Source organism: Haliaeetus leucocephalus, unplaced genomic scaffold, assembly GCF_000737465.1.
Source record: "Haliaeetus leucocephalus isolate CR32 unplaced genomic scaffold, Haliaeetus_leucocephalus-4.0 Scaffold162, whole genome shotgun sequence".
Classification (NCBI taxonomy): Eukaryota; Metazoa; Chordata; class Aves; order Accipitriformes; family Accipitridae; genus Haliaeetus; species Haliaeetus leucocephalus.
The window spans coordinates 1,523,900-1,545,266 of NW_010972598.1; the positions used below are offsets into that span (position 1 = coordinate 1,523,900).

At 34.9% G+C, this 21,367-nt stretch overlaps 1 protein-coding gene across 1 annotated transcript in view; it reads right to left on the minus strand.

The window, feature by feature from the left end:
- Nucleotides 1-21,367, minus strand: part of SDCCAG8 (serologically defined colon cancer antigen 8) — a 111,152-nt gene that overhangs the window by 64,857 nt on the left and 24,928 nt on the right. Inside the window, exons 10-13 of the mRNA XM_010562599.1 lie at nt 19,749-19,901; nt 17,076-17,210; nt 13,737-13,853; nt 1,418-1,560 (exon numbers count right to left, since the gene is read on the minus strand). Of these exons, the coding sequence (XP_010560901.1) occupies nt 1,418-1,560; nt 13,737-13,853; nt 17,076-17,210; nt 19,749-19,901 (548 nt within the window). The remainder of the gene's footprint in view (nt 1-1,417; nt 1,561-13,736; nt 13,854-17,075; nt 17,211-19,748; nt 19,902-21,367) is intronic.

Below are 21,367 nucleotides of genomic sequence, written 5' to 3' on the forward strand. Positions count from 1 at the left end.
CTCACGTATATAAAAAACAAGAGCGTTCTTTATGTTGTTAATGGGGTGGGGTGTGGGGGGGGGGGGGGGGGGTGTATAAAAAAAAAAATTGGCTAGTCAGATTTCCTCCAAGATATCTGAGCTTTATTGCATATAATCAGCCTTTTGCTAAAAGGAGCGTGGTAAGCCATTTGGTTAACTATCACAACAAATCATTATTAATAAAGTTCTGCTAAATCCAAACTTTAGATATCTTAACAACTCACCCAAAACTTTTTTCAAGTTCATTAACCTCTAGCATATTTTTTCTCTAAATACAGGCTGTTAGAGTGGTACTTTCTTCCATCTGTTAAACAACCGTGCTCTGAATTACACCGAAATGTAGCTGAATAAAACAAATGATTCATTGAATTTAATAGTTTAGATGAGGCTCTATTTTATTTCCATTTACTCAATGGCAGAATTCTCACAAAACCCAAAGAGTACAAGACTTGGATAAATACGCAGACTTCTGTTAAGTGATAAAAATCTGAGGGTTTCCCCCCCCCCCGTAAAATTTAAATTAACTTAACTTTTTTCCTTAAGGACTGAGTAAAAGTTGCCAGATTTGTTTCTGGATGTTCACTCTGGCGGGGAGCAGGGCAATGGAACAAAACAAAAACCACACACACAACCAAAATCCTGTGAACGGTCAGACAACAGCATGTTCTGTGGCAAAAGGAAAAATTCCTGCAGGTACCAAAACTCAAGCTGCAATGAGTAATTGGCATGATGACCTTCTGGTGTTTTCCAGAAACGTGTAATGAATAGTACAGTAAATGGCATTGGGAGCTATAACCAAGGATGGAATAAGCTCAGGCAAAGTCTCTCATCACACAGTGTTTGCATTGTACCACATCTCCACTGAGCAAGTGACTTAAACACCCTCCTCACATACTGGAGCTTACCTCCTATTCATAGACAGTAATGCTACCTTTTGATTCTTTAATCTTCAATGAGGCTTAACACGATTATGTTCATTTATACATTCCTGGTCATTCTGCTGCAGAAACTTCAGGTTATTAATGCAAGAACTCCTACGCTTAAAGGTGCTGCTGAACACTACAGTTTCGAAAGACATTTAAAGTATCTTTGTCCTACCAAACACAGCAATGACAAACAGAATGTAGCTGCACTCTCCCCTGCTCTTATACCTGCCCAAAAGCATGCCACCTCATCACCAGAGCTGAACATTGCCTTTTCTTCACTTTCATAAATTATAGTTCATAACTCACTTTGTAGTTCGTAACTCACTCACTTAAATCTCCACTTCTAACACGACTGAGGGCTGCCCATACAGTCAATTACTGCAAGTATCTATAACAACTGTGGGGAAGCCTGTGGCAAAAAATTAGCAGAATGAAATTGGTACTACAGCATGTAATAGGATAAGGGGTACCTGGTGAGGTGCAGTTGGTGCTCAGATTTACTCAGCAGTTCTGTCAGTTTTAGGCACTCCTCTCTGGCTCCTGTCACATCCTGCTGGGCTTGTTCCAAACGCTGTTTGTTTCCATTCAGCTCTAATCCCAGTTTTTCTATTTTCTTAGAAAATTGTAGAACCAAAGAAAGTATATTTAAGAAAAGCATAGAGGTAAATTTTAAGACAATAAACCTTAATGTGATCAAAGCTCCTGAAAAATAACGCATGCTTTTGGTTTAGAACAAAAGTAGTTCCTTCATAAAAACTGCAAAACAAGCAAATTAAAGTATTTGAAATTACATTTTTATGAAAAGCCAAAATGCATATAATATTTAAAGACATTAATAAACAACCAATGTTATTGTCTTCACACAGTTTAAGAGATACATGCAATCAATCATCTTCCGATTTTCTCATGTGAAGGCTTCCATATTTGTGTCCCAAATTCACTCTGTTAGAAAGCCAGAAAGCAGCAGAACAGCAGCCATCTTCAGAAGCTGCTGGACATACGATAACTCTTGTGGTCATTTATTTTGCTTATCTATTACATAAACAATGACACGGTGGAATTTAGCTTTGTCATATTCATATAATATTATGCAAGAGAATAAAGGTAATTTTGTGATTTTACCATTATAGAAAGTAAGTTATTTATGACTTATAACTGAATCCTAAAAATACCAGCTGCTGTTAATCCTGTCACTTTCTTAACATCATTAGTCCTTATATGACAACTAAACATAGTAAGTAAATCTTAGTCGACAAGTCTATTAATTTATTTTACAAACAACGATAAGCAAATCTGCATGACCACCAACTTTGATTCCAGTGAAGCATACTGGACTTACGATCTCCAACTGAATCATATTGTCAACAATTTAAACATTTTTCACAAATATTCTCAGAAGGAATATATTTTGCTCTAAGTCCATATACAACATACAAGTACCTGGAGGAACGTGTCTGTAATGTAATACTATACATGTCCTAAGGATGCTTTTAAGGAGGCCAGTGGAGTACAGAATAAGCTAACAATGTAATTTTATCATGTAGTAACTATTCTGCACTAACTCCCTACATAAATATTTATTCATCGTTGGGGCTGGAGGGAACTTGCATGTTTTTCAGTCAACTAAACTGTGAAAGGTCATTTGTAGTACAGAATAAAATTGTTCATATACGGAGTTAGTGCTGAATAGCTATTATATTTAAATTCACACCATAACTTATTTTGTGATAGCTTCCTCATGTAGACAAGCCTCAATATCTTCTTTAGTTAATGAAATTATTCATTCAAACATTCTACAAGAACAAATGAATGTAATACAGTCCCAATATTTGCACTTGAAGCACCTTTGCAATAATGTTGTCTCTTTTCCTTGCATGAAAATGTTAACCTAAACCACTTACAGTAAGTCATGATGTCGCAGACAAATACAAGTTCTTCATCCAGAAAAAGGTTTCATAATGTGTTTTTTTTAATTTTTAATTTTGCTAATTACTTAACTGTACACTTTTTTCCCCCCAAGAGCACTCAACAAAGGTTCACGAAGGAAATGTTGATTAGAATTTGAATGTCACCTTGCTTTATCACATAGACCACCTACCAAATCAAATTGGTAATTCCAAATTCAAATACAAAGATAGTGAAACTATCTGCAAAGTTGTTAGTATACTTCCCCTCTAAAGAAAGTAACAACCTATTACACTGTCAGAATATTTTAAAACCTGGTGTGCAAAGGTATTCAGTTACATATGGTTTGCATTTTCACTTATTTCGAGACTTTTGCATATTTTTAAATAGAACAGAAGTCTCAGTGGGTTCTCTACACTCTATTCTTCTTAACAGCAGCAGCTCATTAATGTTATTTCTCCATTCATAGTAAACAGGGACATGGTTCTTCCCTATCTTTAACTTGTAAAGACAGTGAAGTTCTGCAACATTCTTAAAATTTGCTTTAAGAATACATCCATTCAGCACAGCTTTAAAAAACCCCAAACTACAAGTTAGTTGAAAAGCATCAACTAAGTATTTCAAAAAGCATAACCACAGCTGAGAACATAAATACACTCTAGATCACTCCTTCAGGGAAAAGTTTCAAGGAACAGATGGGCTTTACACCGTTGCCTGAAGTTAAACAGGCTCAGTCAGGTTTTGACACAGACCCACAGAAGGAAGCAAATTCCAAGTGTAAGAACCTCTGGTGAAAATGTTCTGCTTCCATCAGCCAGATGTTGAACCTGCAAGGTTGAACCCAAGAATACATCCACAGATGTCAGTTGTCATGGAAGTGCAGAGGGAAATTCTCAATGACTCCATGACAGGGTCTTTAAAGATTCACAGGAGTCTTATGATTTCTATAATTTTCTATAAGTATCGAGAAAGCAAACAGGTTTTGAAGAACAATTTTACTTCCACTACTTTCATCAGTAATTCTAAAATTCAGAACCAGCTCCTTTACACACACACACACACACATGCATACAAAGTGCATGTGTGTAAGTGTATATAGATATATAAAAATATATCTTAAAATACCAATATTTAGAGGTACTCAGCGTGAGCTGTATGAAGAGTAGGAATTCTACACAAGAATTCTGGCAATGACCATGCCAGAAAGAGCACACAACCTCATGAGAAAGGAATGGTTGAAAAATGCCACCCAAGAGAACATGCTAACAGCAACTCAGAAAACAGAAGCACCTAATCCAGGTATATTTAGGGATGTCAACTAAATTCTTCATTTTGAAAGACCAGAAAATGTTCACTGAAAATAATTTGGTAGGAGCCACGCATCATTGTGCTGAAAACAGCCCATACTCTGAATGCTACACGTTACTTTGGTTTAAAAACTCAGATAATAGTTTGAAACATATGAAGCCTCAGAACTTGAGACTTGTTCATACAATAAAAACAAATGCTCTTCTCTCTCCTGCAAACAATAATAGTCTCACAAATACACTCTATCCTCAAATATGTCAAGTCCAGTACATCACTAAGTCATCACAATATAATCAGAATTTAAAATACAGAGAAATTACGGAACCAATGAACCTTCTTCACTGTTCCTGAAGGGAACCTTATCAGGCAGCATCTTTCCAAAACTATTTAGACTCAAACTAGTTTTCATTTTCCTTTTAGTTCCCATTTCTTCTACTGGGAAGCTAGAAGCAGTTCTGTAGCTGCTCTCTGGGCCCTAGCGTAATTGTAGGGAGAGAAATGGAAACAAACCACCAACTAAAGTATTTTGCTGACAACTCTGCTTTTCATGCAGCGTTAATTTGATCCCTCAGTGCCTATCACTTGTGATACAGCTTTTTACAACATGATCAGAGAGTATTTCTTCAAGGTACTTAACTTTTCAATGTATGTGAGAGACAAGAGATGGAGCACAGAACTGCAAAAAGACAGATGACAATCTTGCATTTAAGAAAATCTGAAACAGATTTTCAGTATAACAAGGAACAGAATTATCATAATGTATACGTACAACAAGACTACATTAAGGTTGGAACAGGCAACTTCTGGTGCTTAACTCTGCAACTTTAATATTCTTATTACTTCTGCACATTAATTTTAAAAGTACTATTTAATCTGTCTTGCACTGCAGTTGCCTAAACTCACAGGAATATCAACAGGCACTTTGCCATTGAAAGATGGCAGGCTAAACCTCAGTAAGACAAACATCATTATTAGCAAGCTGAAACACATTAACACAATTCTGCATGCGTATTCAATTCCATTACAAGAAAGAAGTTTTACTAAAGAAAAATTAAAGCATTGGTGAGATATCACTGCAGTAAAATTGCATTCTATATCAATTATTCTTTTTTCAGTATTACCACCAACCAACTTTTATATTTTAAGTTTTCCACTTTGAAGCATATAGGACCCTTCTATATTTTTTTCTTAACACTTCAGATAAGTGTTTCACTTCTCATTCATTAGTTTATGATGAGTTTAAAAATTATCTTCTGATTTTCACAATGCATTTTTAGGTGAACACACTGGACATGCTTATTCAGTGACATAAATGCAACTTACTGGAAAACATAAAAGATGATTTTTCAAACACTGGATCAATCTTCAAATATCCTCTTCATAAATTATCTGAAATTATCTTCACCTAACAATACTTATGTATGTTGTAAAAATGTGCTGTTTAATTAACTAGACATCTCTTTTATCTCTACAAAATCTGATAAAATGAAATAATAATTTCATTCAAAACAAGCCAAATTAAAGATTAAAATAATTGTTTAATTCTTTTCATACTGATGCTGATTCTATTGTATGCAGAAAAATGCAACTTTAAATTCCAAACTAGCAGATGTTTTTCATAGAATTTTAAATAGCAGCAAACTGACAGAAAAGACAAATGCTCTTTTTTTAAACAAATGAGAATGATTAAGCAGTGATAAAAGAACTCATACTCTGAAGTAAATGCAAAAACAACTTTAGAAGGCTTTTAACAAAATAAAAAATATACTAAAACCAAATGAATTAATAAGTGATTTATGACATTCACTGTTGTACCAGTATGCTCACACATCAGGTAAGAAAATACACAATATAACCTGAAGAATAAATTCTGCACTGACTATACCATTGCATAAATTCTGCAGTAAAATAATTCTGGAGGGGAGAATATTTTTGTGAATTTACAGTACTTTCTTTTTCTTTCGTACTTCATTCTCCACCATTATTAAAAGATTAAAGGGGTGTAAAATAGAACCAAAAACAGAAGAACAACTATAAAGTAATAAAAAGTGAAATGTAATTACTCTGGTGGTTGGTATTTGCAGGTACATCCCCAAAAGGCAACGTCTATAAGAAACACATACACTTCAAATTAATACACAGTAAAAATTTACAGGCCCTGATGCCCACATGCTTAGTTTCATCTACCGAAGTAGCCCTTCAAATCAATGAGATCAGTGATAGTGCACAGGACTGAAGCTATAATTAAGGTCTTTTTAAGAGATGCCACCAGTATGGCCGTTCACATACACTTAAATATATATAACAGCGACAGGAAATTTTTACATTAACACTGATCTCAATCACATTGCTTTCTTTACTTATTAATATATTAATTAATCAGGAACAGAATAATCATACCCTACTATAACACCAATTGTATTTTATTATTTATTATTTTTTAATTTAAAAAAAACAATAAAACAAGACTGCTTTTGTACCATGATTTCGAGGTATTTTACTTGGAAGAAAGATGACTATCAGTCCATATGCAGCAGGGGTCACTTGAAGTCATTTCTATCCTAATCCTGATATCAATCAAGCAACTCTAGGTTCTGAGTGGTCTCTAAACCTCAGACCTCCCAGGCATGGCCATCTGACATAGCATATTGCACCTGAAGAACTATCCAACTTTGTAAAGAGAGTTCGGACCATCACGAGGTTAACCCCCGCCACGTCCCAACAATATTTTTCTCCCTTTTGCACTCTATATGAATTACTGCTGCTTCCCATTCAAATCTGAATGAACACACAAAGCAGTTATGAAAACTAAATTTGTTTTTAAAGGGGAAACCTCCTTTCTGGAAGTAGATTTCTTATAAAGCTGTGAGAATATACAAATAAATAGTAAGAAATACAATGTACATGAGGCTTAAAAGAGTGCACAAAGACCATCTCTTTTGAAGAGGTCAATTCACAAAAAAAAAAACCAAAAAACCCCCCCCAAAAACCCCTGTAAATTCTACAAATCATTTAGCCCAAAACAGAAGTCTGAAAACCTTTCATGACATGAAAGGCAACTAATGTGAGCAGAAACACAAGAACAAGAAGAGAAGTAACCCCAAGAAACACACACTGTTCCTTTGAAAGGTTTTCCCTATGGCTGGCTCACAAATCAATTGACCTCTAAAGACCAGAGGCACAAGCAAAGACATAACAGATAAGCAGTGCAGGCTGGAATTTGTTGGTTGGCTATTACTCTAGCCTGATCTGGTGGGACTCTTGAATTCCTCAAAGAGAGGCAGTTTTGTGACCACATTGTCACTTGTACTGCGAAGAAATGTAACAGCACCTGGCAGTACTATGGCACCCCGTGTGCTTCACTAAAAGGCAGAGCCTCAAGACAAGAGCCATTACCTAAGCAAAGGTCAGCAGCCACAAGCCCTCTGCTTCCAAAAAGATTGAGAATTAATTGAGACAGGACGCCGCAGTTTGCTAGGAAGAGCAGCAGTGCTGGAAGAACTTCCTGGGAATAATATGGAGGGGGGATGCCCTTAAATACACACATCTTTAAATCCTGTTGAAGGAAGCTTTCTACCTGCAATTGTTAGCTGGGGCAAGAAAAAATTCATGTTGCTAAGTATATATTTATGAATATACACACAATTTTTTAATTAAGCAATAATCTTCGGTGTCTGTCCTTGTGCAAACTCCCAAAGAGCAACACAGCCCCAGGATACTGTGGATAAATACCCTGGGAAACAGACAAGAGTGAATGACTGTTACATGTTATACAAGATTTTACCTCATTATTTCCCTGAAAAAATTTGCTTTCAATTTGCCAAAATATTTGAACTGAAATACTATTTCAGGAACAAAACTTCCAAACCCATAGAGATTACCGCAGTCACATTTTAACAGACAACACTGCTGTACTAGAGATTAGCTTAGCAGCCACCAGCAGAGATAAGAAAGTGATTTTGTTCCACAGTGGAACAAGATTTTTTCTTTTTTTTTTTTTAAATGGGTTGCACTGGGGGGTGGACAGGGACAGCAGGGAGAATGGGGTCATACAAAATAGATCGTTTGCTTGCTGATACAGGAATTTCAGAAAAGGAGGGATGCATATAGAAAAAAGGAAGGGGAAGATTACTCCTACTTCATTATTGAAAAACAGGAGAGAACAAAACTTACTCCTTTTATCCTTTCAAACACATATTTGAGATTACTGATGTAGGATTGGCTCTTGTTTCCTGGATATCATTAAGGAATAGCTGGAAAGAAAACCTATGCAGTTAAAACTGACAAGTGATAGTCAGGGACTTGTACACTCCTTTTCTTCTGTTTGTTGGCACAATGACTATTGATAAAGCAAGCATTTTTGTAGTCTAAGAAGAAGAAAAAAACCCAACAGAAAACAAGCATTTCTTTAAATATAATGCATATACACACTACACTAAGAGCTATGCAATTCTTTTCCTACCATGAATAATGTTTAATGCACATAAATGATTTTCTCTGTCCATATACTAATGGGGTGACATCACAGTGGATGACAGAACATGGATCAAGGTTACATGGGCCAGCTACACCTATGAACAATAAAATCCTGATTACCAGCTGTGTTGTTCCTCTTAGAAGGCCAGCTGCTTAGGGGAAGCAGACCAGCACAGAAAATGCAGGACAATCAGTACAGAAAATTCTACTACTGGGAATCCCACTCCCAAGGATTTTTCTTACGGAAACATGGACAAAGAATTTAATGAAGGCTGCTCATACCATTCATCCTTGAGGAATGGATGGCTGACAGAGGAAAGCGATGCCACAGCAGAGCAGCAGCAGCCATATCATAATTGTAATTAAACATTTCTTTTGTTATATATTACATGGTTGTAGATCAATGTTTTTCCTCAAAAACTTTGAGAGGAGCTAGTAAGTTCAGTTATAAAAAAGAATGACGTTCCTCCTGAACAGGTCAGAAAGTTTGTATGAAAGCAAGGCATAAAATACTATCATTTTACTGTCTCCTTATTTACCCATTTTCAAATTAGTGTGTTGAATGCCCCAAACAAAGTGATACATTAAAGAGTTCTGTTATAGCAAAGGTTATCACATTTTCTTAATGCTCTCTTGTCCAAAAGCAATTTGGTTTTGCTACTTTTAAGGCCATTATACTCAAGGTCAGACCAGGTAAGAATATTTGATGCTAAGAGTTTCAAGCTGTCTGCTAGGTTTTGGGTTTTTCCTCCCTGCCAAATAGTATTCAAGTATGTTTACTGATTGAACAGACTTTCTTTTCAAAACAGAACTTCCAGAGCATCTTTTTAACTAATGAGGTCACAAAATCTTAGGTATAGAACTGTTACAAGAATGCATATAACATACAATCCTAACCCATCTTCATCAGCATTATTAAAATGTGCAAGTTTCAAAACATCTGGTGATATTCTGAATGTCCCAGCTTGTGAAAAATCTAGTATTTTAAAGCCTCACTCATGGAAGCCTGGTATCTACCCATAAAAAGACATATCAGTGAATCAGTGTCTTCAGAAGGTTATATTGGTCTTGCATCGGACACTGCAGCATTTCCAGGATATATACCCAAATTCTTGGCCTGCATTATTTCTGATGAAGACAGAGTCAGTAATCTCTCCACTTATAATGTCTAAATTAGGTTACTATAAATCACAGATTTATGACAAATGAGTTAAACATTCCCAAAATACCTTTTGGCAAAATGCTTTTGGACTGCAATTTTGCCAGATTTTTATTTGTCTGCAAAATTGTCAGTCTATAGTGTACTATCATTTAGGTTCTGTCATACTACACAAAAATGCTTTGATGTGTAGCTCTTTCCATTTCTATAGGTTGTGTGTATCAGTGACACTCCAACTTCCTTTTATTTGAGCTCATGAACTTCCACACAGGCAACTCTTAAAAATTTGTGGGTTTTGGTATAATATTTCTGGAGCTTTTCATTCTGTCACCTACAAGGTAGGAAACAAAATTCTGTAATGCCCTGCTTCAAATGACATTTGCCCAATTTTAAAGATAGTATTAAAAGAATGGCTTTTTACAGGTTAAGTTTACTGGCTTGGATTTATTTCTACACAAAGTATTTATCTGATTCCTCAAAACACGGTAAAATAAAATTTAAAAGCTTCAGTTAGTTTCTGAAGTTGGATTTAACATGTCCTGTTACTTTATTACAAGGAGACCACAACTCCCAGTGGTGCAATGCTACTGGTAAGAACCATCTAATAAGGATGACGCCCAAATTGGCTGGGAGTGCATAAATCAACATTACAAAACTGTTTTCACTTCTACATGCTGAAGCTTGCAAGACTTTATAAACCAACTAAAAATGATTTACAGAAAAACAGAAAGCAAATGATTAACAGTGTACTTCATTTTTATTTTTATAATGCAGAGCAGAAAAGAGCAAGCGATGCTAATCTGAGGAAACGATTTCATAGTGTGTCAGAAGTATGATTTCTATTAGAAATGCACAAATTATGCCACACAGTGCTTCCAAATTCACAGAAAAAGTATTATAAAAGTGAAGTCCTGCTGTGTTAAAAATGCCACAAAATTTTTATTCTGATAACAGCTATTTAGGTTAGGGCGTGACTTTTCTCTGGTATAGCTGTGCTAGTACAACCCCTAGTGTGGACACAGTTTACTGCCATGGCATTATACTCGTATAACTTACAAAGCTTGTTCCTAAGAAGGAAAAGTATTAAGTAAGGCACTGTTACTTCTGCACAGCTACATCCACAATGGGAGGGCTGAGAGAGAAAAAGAGCGGGCAGTAGGTTATGCTACTTTACAACATACTGGGCCAGACGAACAGATGCAGTTTTTGTGTAGAGAAACTGTGTGGTATATGTCTTCCCCTGCCCCCCTGCCACAATCTTAATGTTAATCAGGATCATGATGGATGACATTACAAAATACTTATTCAATTTAAATAGTAACATTGCTGATTGCTTCTTCATTTTTATTTTAAGACATATTCATGTCAAATATTAACAACAGGTAGTCATACCAAGGTGCCAATGTTTGTTATTAGTCCTAACTGAGTAATAAAGATAGGAAAAGACATACTAGAATAGAAGAGAATAGACCCAAAGATATATACTCCCTTTAATTTTCCTAAAATACACAAATACAGTTTTGAAGTACTTTATAAATATCAGTGTATGATAAATACATATCTGCATTTACTGACATAGAAGTATACGTATCTGATGACCCTAAATTGTACATATGGGGATTTCTGCCTATTCTGATACACCTGAATAACTTTAATCCCTTTTTAAAAGTCACTACATATAAACTAAAATACATCTTTAAAACTAAAATTTATCCACAGCAGAATTAAAAATACAATCATACCTCAAGACACAGTAAACTCACTTTCAATATACCAAAAGGCAATCTGAAAAACATTTCTTTGCTTTTAAAACAGAAAAATGCACCATTTAATATAGAATAGCATGAAAATACTGATACATTATTGTTTCTCTACTCTTAAAAAAGAATAATGTATCTATTATGAACAGATGGTGGCCAAGGAAGGTATCAACTCTGTCTCTTAGCCAGAAGGTCAGGTCATGGCTGAGAGACCAAAGAACAATTACTGTTTGTTAATCAGTGCCATATAAGATGAAACATTTTAGGTTTTTCTTTCAATAAAAAGATAGATGTGATTGAACTGTTTTCATTTCATTTAAATGAAATAATTTGCAATGACTTATTAACATTTGCTAAAATTTGATTTAAAACAAATGGCAAAACAAACAAACAAAAAACCCCAAAATGTACACTCACTCATTTTGGTGACCTTTTAACATGTTAAATAATATTAGGACCTATACAGAACTTTATTACTAGCACCACAGCTATAAAAAAGCTGCTAGATGCTGAGCCTGAGAATATCAAAATAGTTTGTTTTCCTTTTTTTGAGGAACCAACAATCATATTTGAACAATATAAGTACTTTATGTAATTACCAAATGACTCTAATAATCTTTGCTGATAGGAATTCCCCCTCCTATCACTTCCCTTTAATTATATTGAATTATAAATCACCACATTTTGGTGTATTCATTCCCACACTGAATAAAATACCAGTATGTCGATACATGAGGTTAAAATATTTTGTTAAATTTTGCAATTTGTTCAAAAGGCAATCCTGAAGCAAGTTGGAGAACAGGATTTAAAATCCAAGATACTTCTTCAAATATCTTATTAAACACATCCTGTTTTATTTGTATGCCAAGATTATGCCAACTCTCTTATCTGTGATATCTGTCAAGACACAGACGACAAGCCTGTTTTTTGTTTTTCAAAGTGTCCTTAGGCCTAAAGGATGCAGGAGTAAAAAAAAAAAAAAAAAAGCCAACCCTGAAAACAAACTGCTTTAAGGCCCCTGTTTTTCTGTGCTGGATGATTTTCTATACATATTGAGGAGTTATTTTATCTAATAAGCTTCTCTTTTGGATTTTACATATCTTTTGATTATAATTAATATTGCTTCCAGCTGAAGCTCATACTTTATTAAGTTAATAAACTTACTGTCCTACATGAAGATTTTGGGAAACTGGTAAATAAAAATATAATTTTAGAAATACTGCATTTTTCCCTACATATATTCTTACACAGGGACCAATTTGTTCACTTATTTAAAAAAAAAAAGAATGGTTTAAAACCTGTTGGATAGGCTGCTCTAATAACAAAAATGTATACTAAAAAAAAAGATCCTCATGTGCATCTTATACATGTGTATTCAGAAGACATCCACTCTCACGTGCAAATCACAACTTATGAAGGAATAGCTGGAAGTTTGAATACCTAGAGAAAAAACGGATAGAACCTCAACAAAAGGGCACTTCAAAAGATGCAGATTACACCTGTTCGAGCTGCTTGCCAAGTATGTTGCAGGTTACTGTAATAATCTTTCTTACTGCATGGGATGTTTTCTCACAGACCACCTGTAAGGCATATACTGGTTTTTGTATTATTATTATAAAACACAGTTTTATGATAATCAACAACTAATGCCTAGTGGAATTTTCATATAGTTATTTTTTCTAGAAGGATATTTTTGGTTTGGTTTGGTTTTTTTAAAACTTTTCTATGAATCCCAGCATTCATTAACCTTGAATCTTAAAAAAAAAAGGAAGATATATGATTTTCATTTCTGGTATCGTTAGGTTATACTTAGACTTTAATGTTTTGTCAGGCTGCATGTATACATAATTATATGTGGATTTACTTGTGAGAAAAAGTGTATAAATATATGTATACAGTACATACAATTTAAGTACATTGTATGAATACATATGATAGAGTAATTCTATATGAAAGCATGGGATGAGTATTATCTAAAATTGAACATACTAGGGCTGAAAACAAGAATAAGATAACCAAGAGGTATTTATTTAATAGTAACAGCTGGCTTGTTGCCATTAATTTAGAAACCATTTAACAGTAATAAATGACCACTATTAGAAAAACTAATCATTCCAGCTTCCGAAATAACCCTACTTAGGCTTCTAATAACTGCAAAGTTATAGCAGTATTATCTCTTACCTGGTCCTTAATTTCAAGCTCCCTTATAGTTTTTGTTCTGTACTCTCTGAGCTCCTTTTCTGCCTCATCCTTCTTCATTTTGGTTTGATTCAACTGATAGCGCATTTCTCCACACACCTGTTAGATTATACAGACAACATGATCTGTAGCTTGAAGAATCCATAGCCCAGGATTTGCAATTAGATCTTTTGGTGCCCTCTAGAGGTCATTTAAATGCAACATATTTTAATTTACAGATATTTTAAGACTACATATGGTAAATGTTTTTATATAAAAAGGTGGATCTGAATTCTCTATATAGTCATTAACTTTGAAATATGCAGTGCCTTCTAGATTCAATTATATTTGGATCAAGATTTTGCTAAGTATAAATATTTATGTTGTAAATATATGTGCTACTAAATACAGTTAAACTACAGTTGCTGGTTTTATATTCTTCTCCCATTCTCTCCAAAATCCCAAGAAAGTCTATGTCAACACTTTCAAAACCTAGAAGGATCTATCACACTCGTATATAAGGGCGTAGTTTCTTATCTTGCCAATTTTCCACTGTTAAGAAAGAAAATGTTTAGATGTTAATACAGTAACTTTCAAAGTTAGATCAGAGCATAATAGACTTACTGCAAAATGAAAATAAATTCTTTAAAAACAATGCCTAATTCAAATATATGCATAGGCCAGAAGAAAGGGATTAAAGCAACATTTAAAGAAATCTAGTATCACTCCCACAAAGGCAACAATTATTCTCTGCTGTTGGGATGTTCATTATTTTACCTCCTCATTCCTTTCCACCTTAAGGCAGCTCAACTTCAAAGGGTCTGGGGAGGGGTTGGGGGCAAGAAAGAAAAAAAACCCACACCAATCCCTTCTATGTAACTTTCACTACTGCTGTGCAGGGATGTTATTCTCCCATTTCCATATCTAAGACTTTTAAAGGATTCTATTTGATCTTATCTGTTGGGAATGAAGAAGGATGGTGGACAAGCTGTCCCCTTTTTGTCCTTATCCTGTGCAATCACCTCCAATTTGTGCCTGTTCATTTCACCTTAATTAACCAAACATAAATACATGCACATTCCCTAACAAGAACGCAAATGTGTTTACTCACAGCTACTCTTAGAGAAGAATTTTCTTTCCAACTCACTCTGCTTCCCTTGCCCCACTTACATTCTTTCACTTGCTTCCTATATGTACGCACTTTTAATTTGCTACTACAATCCTCTGTGCTTCTCAGCAATCTTCTCACACACACTCTACAACCCAAATTAATTTCTATTTTTCAGTCTCATACCTCTTCTCATTTTCACTTTTTTTTTCTTCTTCTTAAAAAAAAGGTAGGGTAAAAGTAAATATGCATACTGCAATCAAATCACCTTAAGAAAAAACAAAACCAACTGTCATAAGTTTAAGAAGCAGTGTCACTTATTAATTCAAAAGACAGCTTGTGAATTTAGCCCTGTTGCAAATAATGCAAGGTAGAAAATGCTCTGATGAATGGCAGAGTTCTAAAGTATTTTTTTTTAATACTGAAATATCATATGCAACTAAAAAATCCTAAAATGCAACTGCATAGATTGCCAACTCTGCCTTTCTACCTCCTCCTTACTTTGCATGAAGGAGGTAACAAAGTGCACTATGTCACTTACTAGAAGCAAAATTAAAAAAAAATAAATACAGCCATCCTTGCCTTCAGCAGCCCCAAACATCATACAAAGTGAATAACGCAGAAGAATCAGCAGATGGTGCTGTCCTAATAATGGATTTTTCAGTCTCCTCGTAGTTCAGAATGAAGGAAAAAGATTCTCACTCCAAACTTTTTTCTTCTGGTGCATGCAGAAAAAAATATTTCACATAAAACTCAAAAGGAAAAATGTTGTTATTTGCTGTTATTAGTAATGGCAAACCGAGTTTGGAAATGAGGGGTCAGATTCACAAACAGACATAGATGTCACTTACATAGCCAATGAAAAACGTCAGGGTCATGCACATAGTCCTGACAGCTCAATGGTCAGGACGTTCCTCCAGGATGTTTGAGACTCCTCAATTCAGAACAGGGACACAAATGCAGTTTTCCAGTCTCTCAGGACAGTGCAATGAAAACACAGCATAGAGACTGCAACCACAGTGTCACTCTCCTGAGAGATTGCTTCAAATCGGTAGGCTATAAAATTGTTCTTTCCAGACCAATGGATATCTATACCTACTACCTCTTTCCCCGCTTCCCTGCCCCTGTAAGTGGTGCTAGTCATCTGTGAACCCAGTCTGAAAAACCAAAGGTGTGTTTCAGAAATGGTAAACCAAGCCATTCTGACATTCTTAAAATGCTCCCTCATTTGTTCTTCAGCTGTAATTGAATTAATTGTTTTAGTAAGTTTGGATGACTTTCTCCTGTAAATTTTCTGCAATACTTTCATCTATTTCTACCAGCAGGGAAAGCAGAGGAAGACAGGAACTGTTGAAAACTTCTCCAGAAGTCTCTAGCAGCCTAAAGAATTAATTGCCCCCAAAACCTTGTAATTAACGACTGAGAAGGTAGGGTTGGCCCTAGGATTATTGGTAAGCTATACAGGCATTTCAAGAGGTTGTAATAAATTTGAATTCTCAGATTGTCTATTCTATAGAAATTTAGCATTCTCTCATCTTCATGAAGCTGAAGTTAAGAAATAACAAGTGAATGATGAAAACTAAGCTAATAAAAATAATCACTTTAAAAATGTGTAATCTCCCAGCATAAATTTTGGATGGCAACTGTTTTTTCTTTCTCGTGTTATGACCCAAATTAAGGCTCTAATAGATTGAGAAACGTGCAAAATAAAGCACCCAGAAGCAATACACATACATAGATAGATGTTATGCTGTAATTCTTAACTAGAAGAAAGATCTCTTTGTAAAAGGCATACCATCAATATTAATGAATAAAGCAGTACACCACATAAAAATTCTACAGGAAAGTACTTGAAAACCAGTGATTTGATACAGCTCCATTTATTTTAGCACTGCATGTCCCAGAGGTAGCAATTACAGGACAGGGCTGAATACTATGCTGTCTCACTCATATAAAATACAATTTTTAATGAAACACTGGATTGCAGTTTTATATAGTCTGCATATTCTGCAAGGTAGAAAGGTTAGCTTTTGCATCACAAGGTGACTTGGCAGACTGAAAAAGTTATCTTTTTACTTGTAAAACTGTGCCCCTGGGATATTCAGATGAAGTTTACATTTATCACATGTTCTTTACCAATACAGAAGAAAATGCAGAACAAAAAAATTCTCATCTTTCAGGTCACGATGATAAGGAAAACCAAGCTCAATACTCATTTATATAAATGTGCCTACCTTATTCATCTCCATTTCATGAGATGCAAGCTGCTGTTGTGATTCTTCTAACTGGTTAACTAGAGAGTTCTTTTCCCTTGTAATTCTCTCTACCTGAGCCTCCAACATGGCCACATTCTCAGACATGGACATCACCTGCAAAAAGCTCGAGAACATTGTAATGATGCAATTTGACCAACCACAGATCTAAATCTTGTGGGACTTTCTCCTTGAAAGCAACTGCATGTAGCCAAAATACATAGCATTAAAAATATAATTAAAAAATACAATAAAATATAATAAAAATATAATAAAAATATAAATTAAAAATGTAACAATATGGCTAAATTATTTTAACAATATGTTTGTTATTTTTAATTCATTTATCATACACTAGTTTATTTTAAACTTTTCATCCAGACTAGTCTCCAGGACTTGTTAGTATGGACAAAGTGTCAGAAGCAGCTGGTTGCATTAGTCTGCCAGCTGCAAGAGCACTACTTAACACCTTCTTATCCATCCTTATGTAGATTGGTTTAAACCAAAGCACTTTCCCCCAGCTAAAGAAAACTGTTATTGCAACCACAGATCTTAAATTAATTTTCAAGTTCAGAAAACATTTCAGCACTACAGATCAAAGCATGATGTTGTACAAAACCCATATAGAAATAGTATGTTAAAAATTCTAATGTAATTCAGATCAAATCTTGCTGAATGTTAAAAAAATGTAACAATAAAACAGAGACAGTGACCCTTCGGCTGTTTGGCCCTGAAGCTTACTAATATAAGTGGAAATAATGGTCTCTGACAGTTCTAGGTTAACTTACAGGAATTCAAAGCTAAACCTAGAGGATTATATATTCATAACTATTTTTCACTCATTATACATCCACCTGATTCATGTATCATGCCAATTCTCCCCTTCAAACAAATCACTCCATAAAGTAAGCGATAAAATATTCATATCGAGGTTGACTTGATGCACCGTATACCATTTCTACCATCTCATAACCCACAAATATAAAAGTAGTTAATCATACATAGGCATAAGTCATGCATATAGCTCATAGTTTTCTACAAAGTCATGCCAAATCTTTAATTACCATGCATGACATCATCATAGTGCCACTATATGTTAATATGTATGTAGGATTTCAAAAAAGGACTACAACTACTCAAAGTGGGAATCAGTTCCAGTAAAACACATCCCAGTGGGTGATGAAATACAACGTAATGTGATGACATAGAGTGAATTATTCTACCAAAAAAAAGGTATGAAATACTTGTCTAATAGGCTGTATTTTGGAGTGCATACTCTGCTCTACAGCAAATCTGTAACTAAACAACTAAATGCATAAGAGGGATAATTTCCAATAGATAGCAAGGAGTCAAACAAGGAATTCCTTAATAATGTCTCATTGTCTCCAGCGTAAGGTTAATTTTTTTAATTTCAGTTTCCCTGGCAACAGATTTCTGATGATCACTTACAACAGTTCACTTTCTTAAATATCACCTAGCCCCTATACTGTGCTTAATTCCTGTTTTATTATCTGGAACTGGAGCCAAAGGCTTTGACCTCCTGTAGCAGCTTCAGAACATTATTTCACCATCTCATAATACCAGAAATACAACCACACTGGTTCCTTGTTTATGTTAGTAGCTTTCCAGCCATTTCACAGCCGCCACCACTACTAAAGAACCTCCTCTTTTTTAAACACTCAAGTAGTTTACCCTGTTCAGTCTGTGCTCTCCAGATTTTATAAACGATATGGCTTATTTCTAAAAGGAGTCCCAAATACGGAAAAAGCCTACAATCAGAAGAGAAATTCACTATATTGTTTCCAAACCTCCACCAGAAAATGGTTGAAGAGGTTGCACATCAAACAAGCATGAAAACCACTAACTCATAGAGCATTTCTCTCTCTACTCTTCTTCCCATTTTTTTCTCCAATCTCCTTAGAAGTGCCTCCTCTGTCACGTCTCACAGGCTTACTGCTGTTAGCATGAGGTTTCCTCTGTAGATTCTATTGGACAGAAAACCCTTATGTTTTATACTCAAATTACACTAGCATCTAGAAGTCTAAAACAAGGTTATCAAGGCTCTGTTGCAATGGTCACAGTATAAATGATGAGACAGATTCTGTCTCAGGGAGTTTATAAACATCAGTAAAAGTGAGAAAAGAGATTCCAACACATTTCTGCAGGTGGGCAAATTAAGCATATGGTAAGATTACTCTGAAAAAAACCATATTAGAGTGCAAATACCATATTGTAACATTAATATATATGTGTATGTAAGCTCAAAGTAACAAAGAATCCTAAATTTAACACGCCAAGTCAACAAGTTAGCACAATTTAAACAGTAATCTTTATAAGAAGCTAGGTATAATCCTTGCATCACATATTACTTAATCCTTTCCTACTTGGACAAAGTGCATTAGAAAATATTATGCAAACTAAAATAAAGTGCATAACATCAACAACTTAGTATGTATCTAGTGACATAGCACAAACCCGTTATTCAGACACAAAAGATCACTTTCTCTACCACTGCTTTAAAGCAATGGTGGAAGTGATGTACTGACCTCTCAAATCGAAAACTGAAACAAAATGAAAGACAAGCAAACAGCAAGTTTAAGGAGGACGATACACTCATTTTAATACACAAATAGAAAAAAAAAACCCAACTCATACCATTGCTGCCAAGTCCTCCCTTTCCTTCTTCATTTCTTCCCGCAGCGCTTCTTTTTCATCAGTCCTCTTACTTAGCTGTGCAGCTAACTCCCTTTCAAGACGATTCTTCTGCCGTTCCATCTCACTTTTCAGCTGCTCACACTGGACTAGAGCCTAGAAAAAACTATTTATTTTAAGTGGAAGAAACCTAAAATTTTAAACAAACATGGTATTTATCTAATGCCTTCAGAGAAACCCAATTTGCTATTAGAAAGGCCATCTTCTGGTTTTTTACATAGTTATTATAATGTTTATACATACCCTACTGTGTTAACATCTAGAATAGGACTAACAAATTGAAAACAAATGTATATGTTTGTATGTACATACATGCCCTACTGTAATTTAGAAATCTAACTGCTTTTAGGAGTCACAGCAATGATGGAAACATTTTTCAAAGTGTATTTTCCAAACAGGTAGCTGCTGTTCTAAAACTAAGATGATTATTTGCCTTGCATTTAAAATTCCTGCATAGCTGAAGGAAAAATAAATAAATAAATAATGTATGCACTTCCACTCACTCTCCCCCGTGAAATGAATTACTGACTGCAGAAGGCTAAGAAGAAACCTGGAAGAAGTAAATAAAGATACAAAGAAACAATTTTTTATTTTTTTTTTTAGTTTCAGGTTTGTCAAATAAAGAAGATTAATTCTACTGAAAACTCATAAATGTCCTGCTTAATTAATAAGTGTTAAAATACAGGTTATAGATGTGTTTTCTATCAAAATAAACATAAGTTCATATGCAAGCAGCACAGTAGACACTATCTTCCAAAAAAAACTAGGAGAAAAAAAAAAAAAATCTATCAATTTATGGTAATATATCCCTGCCAAAGGGATAGGAGTTGAGTGTTATGTCAGTTTAAATCAGAAACATGCTACTCCATTAAAAGTAAATTGAAGCATTCAAAGCACCCTAAAGGCAGCTTGCTAGGCCAGGAATAAACTAGATTTCATTTCATCCTTTCACTGATACTCAGCATATCCTATTTCAAGGAAGCTAAACTCCCTTTTAGGAATCCTACCTTATTACCCTTTATTATCAAATTAGGGGTTTTTTAAACTACTTATTTTTCTTTTACTCAAAGCCAACCCCCTATATGCAATTTCCTTGGTGTTGGGCTGTTCACGATGGAAGCACATTAAACTGTGATTTTTAGAGAATTCCCTAACAGTCTCCATCAGGTTTATGTCAGTTCTGTGGGACCCTCCCCAGGGTCGCTTTCCTATCACAAGTCTACCTCGGTGAGGGAATCCCTCTGTTGTTGCCATGAAGCCTTTTCTGTAGGAATGTATCATCAGCATCAGCAAACAATTGTCTGAATAAGACTGCTGTAGTTTCGTAGACATGTAAAACAATGCAACTCTAGAAGAAATAAGTTGCAAGAAGAAATCTGTATTTTGTTAGCTCCACCATTCTGACAATTACTCTTCTATGACATTTATGTTGAAAATGCATTCCTGGATTTGCTTCATCCGTGGAAGTTTAACCTTACCAGATCTCCTCCTTGCTCTATGTAAGAGGCAAGTGGCCACAAACTATAGAGACAACCGTAAGACAAGAAAAAATGGTGGTTTTA